Consider the following 3,480-nt stretch of genomic DNA (forward strand, 5'->3'; position numbering starts at 1 on the left):
TATGCAATTGGAGAAACATGTAAAAAATATCTAGGATTTCAAGTTGGAGTAGCTCTCCTCAGCAACACTCCCCCCTTGTATTGCAGCTATGGATATGGAAGGGGTGACCTGGGAGTAACAATGGCCTGTTCAAGAGTATGAAATCAAGGTTGGATGCATTGCTGTAGTCAAACCGCAAAGAGGGCAGCAGCCTCTTTGAAGATGGTTACATGCGAGTCTCTCGCATGGATAGCTTGGACAGTATTAGTCAACGCCTCAGGATCTAGATGTAGGAAGACGGACCTCACAATTTCAAAGGCTACTAGTTGCTTCCGAGAGACATACAGCTACATACATTAGATGTTAGCTTTAGATTGTTGACTCCCCAATTACTGATTCTGGATCTGTCTTGTCTCATATACCATATCATGCACCTCTCAGGAGGACTTATCACAAAGGATCTACCTGATCCGAATTTCATGCTAACAGATGGATGCTACCAAAGCAAATCCGAATTTCATGCTAACAGATGGATGCTGCCAAAGCAAATAACATGATTTAAACAATAACAAAGCACGATGATTCACATTCCAAGGATAAAACCTTTTGCAGCATCACCTAGTGGGACATCCATAGGATTCACCTCCACGCACTCAATGCAGCTCCACTGTCCTCAATTACTCCATTAAGGAAGAAAGGAAGCTTTACGTATGACTAAACGAAGGCCCTACTCTACTTTTCAATTTTCCTGCTGCAATAAGGCAAGAATAAACCTTCATGCAGACAGCATTTCAATGTGTCAGCACCACAATCTAGGTCAGTTACAATACTCTGAAATTAATGCCTGCAGATGTCCATCATCTAAGAGTAAACTTGCCTACCTTTCCCCTTCATAAACTCTCAAAGAAGAGTAAATAGTAGAAATTACACACCTTCCCAGTACATGGAAAGGGGCGAGGGTAAACATAATATACAGGTATCACTTATGACAGAAGAACAAGAATTGACCTAGAGTCTGTTAGTGACCTTAATAGTCTCACTTCACAGGAAAGATTGGCAGCAATCACAACATCAACAGCTATTTATGAAAATAAAATTGAACGCTTTTTCAAAGAGTAACTGCACCACAAACTAGTGCTATGGCAACTGCACCTTACAATATGTATCCAATGACAGTTAAAAATTCCACATCACCCTTCTGTAAGACCACTTATTAGAAACCCAACTCTTGACAAACTAGAGAAAGAGTCGTCTTTCAACAACAATAGCATTAAGTAGCTGGATCAGAGGCATGCAAGGACCACTGTTTATGCCCTGGTAACAACCCATATGGTGTGTACACTGAGAAAGGTTCTCGAAAATGTTGACACTACATACAAGTTCTAACAATGGTCATTCATACAGGAATTGACAAAATCCTCAGAAGTAGTCCCTCTTGTTGGCTCTTACGAATTAACTTCCTCGTCCTCTTCGATCTTCGGCGCCAAGTAAAATCTAATATAGCCCATCTCTGCAATCTTGTACTCAACTACAATAGGAAGCTCACTTGACATGCTGATAGTCACTGTATTAGAAAGAGGAGTTGCCTTGGTGAAGGAATTCATGTACCGCAGAGCAAATGTTAACGACACTGGCTGCTGAATTTGAATGACGGTTGCCTCCTCAGGCTGCAGAACAAGTGAATGCAGGAATCAGAAAAAGCACCATGGCCCACACTCATTGATCTACTCTTTCCGTACCTTATCTACCGACGTATTTTGGCGACAAACTACATTTGCACTCCCTATGTCACCTTTTGTGGAGAACTTCACACCCTCCTTTGAAGCTGAAATCACCACTAATAGAAACAGACAACAAAGTGCAGGTCTTCAACCTCAAAATGCACAACTGTAGCAATGGCTTCTCTAATGTGGAGAAAAGACTCATACCAGTGTCTCCAATTGAGCTCAAATCACGGCAAATTCGAGCAAACTCCTGAGATGGCATCCTGATAATAGCCTCATATTCGGTTTCTGGAATACCCAAATGCTCACTATCGATGTCCATCAATTTCATTTCAAAGTCTGATATTTTATCCTGATCTGGTAACCAACAAGGGGAGGCAGATTCAAACTTCAAACTTCGAACATTCGCATGCTCAATTTATACACATTTTTGCTATCAACATCAAGGCCGCCATAGCGAGCCCTCAAAAATATTGAGGCATGTATTAGGATTAACCCCCCAAAAAATAAAAAATCCAGCTTATCAAATGGAGCTAGTGACGTTTGCCCTAACAAGAGCAATGTCAAAGTTATTACTGCAGAATCTCATCCTAGATAATGACTCGTATATATTGTTGCAACTACCTAGTGAGCTAGCACATTACAGGCATGATTTCAACAGCCCCTCAAGGAATAGCCTCAAGCATCTCCACATCATAGTCAAAGATCTTCCATCCATTCATCTCCACACGATAGTCATGACAGCACGAACTACCAAAGCACAACGCACATCCCAACACAGTGAGAAAGAAACCAAACACTCTTTTTGTCAGGGAAGAACAAATATTGACACATTTTCTTACTTGGGCTTTCAAACATGAAGGTAACAGTGTCACCCCCATCGTCAGCCTTGATGGTGATGATGTCGTCGTTGCCTGCACACTTGAGCATCTTGGACATATTGTTGAGATTCATACCCATGGAGAGGTTGCGGTCACAGCGGTAGTGCTCAAAGCCCTCTGACCGAAGGAGGAGGGCCACAAGGGCAACATGGCTAGAATCCATGGCTTGCAGTGAAAACCCCGTAGCAGAGCAGTCGAAATTAGCATCGGTCACAAGATCCTTAATGGCCTCAAGAACCTTCTTCAGCAGGCTTCCCTGCAATAATCTGAGCTCTAACATGATGACTGATGTTTGATGTTGGGGAAGAGAAGCAAGCGAGCGTCGGCTGGTCTCTGCACCTGCGCTGAAGCACAGCTAGAGTAAGGGAATCCACGCAAAGTGGTGTGAACAAGTATATGTAGGCGTAAATGGGCGGGAGCAGAAGGCGGGAAACGGAGGGAGGGAGGAATGGCGAGAGAGAGAGAGGAAAACACCTTGGGCCAAAAGCAATCTTCAATGGATGTATTAAGGTTTATGTGGGAAGAATTGGTGCCAAGCAATTTTTGTGACCAAAATGTGCAATGGTTAGGGTGTTTCGGAAACCTCGACGGACACTCTTTACAAAACACTCTTGTTCAATGGCAGATTGCCAGGGCTAAGTCTGTGCCCAAGCACTTCAAATCTTGGGTGACATCCCCTCCCCTCATCCAAGCGATGGAGCTTGCAAGAAACAACACAATTGACACCTTCTCCTTTACAAACCCACGATGGGAGAAGGCGTGGGGCAAATCATATATTGACACAATGTCATGAGAGTTTTTCATATCCAGGGGCTTGTGTTGTGTGTGAAAAAGGGTGTGGACGTCCATTTTAGAAATTTAAAAAAAACGGACGAGGAGAATGGGCATCACAAACC

The 3,480-nt window shown here is 43.1% G+C and overlaps 1 protein-coding gene across 2 annotated transcripts; it reads right to left on the reverse strand.

The window, feature by feature from the left end:
• Positions 1-1,230: 1,230 nt before the first annotated feature.
• LOC147446272 (DNA sliding clamp PCNA) lies at positions 1,231-3,251 on the reverse strand. Of its 2 annotated transcripts, none has more exons than XM_086525530.1 (4): positions 2,546-3,251; positions 1,908-2,060; positions 1,719-1,804; positions 1,231-1,646 (listed from the first exon to the last, which is right to left on the reverse strand). In XM_086525530.1, exons 1-4 carry the CDS (start codon positions 2,862-2,864, stop codon positions 1,425-1,427), a joined length of 780 nt encoding a protein of 259 aa, XP_086381656.1. In that variant the 5' UTR covers positions 2,865-3,251; the 3' UTR covers positions 1,231-1,424. The 2 variants fall into 2 exon arrangements, with proteins under 2 accessions (XP_086381656.1, XP_086381655.1); XM_086525529.1 differs by having other exon boundaries at positions 1,719-1,816; positions 2,546-3,244.
• Between the last annotated feature and the right edge of the window lie 229 nt (positions 3,252-3,480).

The sequence above is a fragment of the Adiantum capillus-veneris genome, chromosome 12 (genome assembly GCF_014529385.1).
Source record: "Adiantum capillus-veneris isolate H3 chromosome 12, ASM1452938v2, whole genome shotgun sequence".
Taxonomy (NCBI): Eukaryota; Viridiplantae; Streptophyta; class Polypodiopsida; order Polypodiales; family Pteridaceae; genus Adiantum; species Adiantum capillus-veneris.

Bases quoted from the DNA above. Each gene is read 5' to 3' on its own strand.
- LOC147446272 (XM_086525529.1), bottom strand. From the start codon at position 2,864: ATGTTAGAGCTCAGATTATTGCAGGGAAGCCTGCTGAAGAAGGTTCTT. The intron at 2,061-2,545 runs GTAAGAAAATGT...GTTGGTTACCAG, and splicing joins CTTCATGTTTGAAAGCCCAA to ATCAGGATAAAATATCAGAC. The intron at 1,817-1,907 runs GTATGAGTCTTT...TGTTTCTATTAG, and splicing joins GAGCTCAATTGGAGACACTG to TGGTGATTTCAGCTTCAAAG.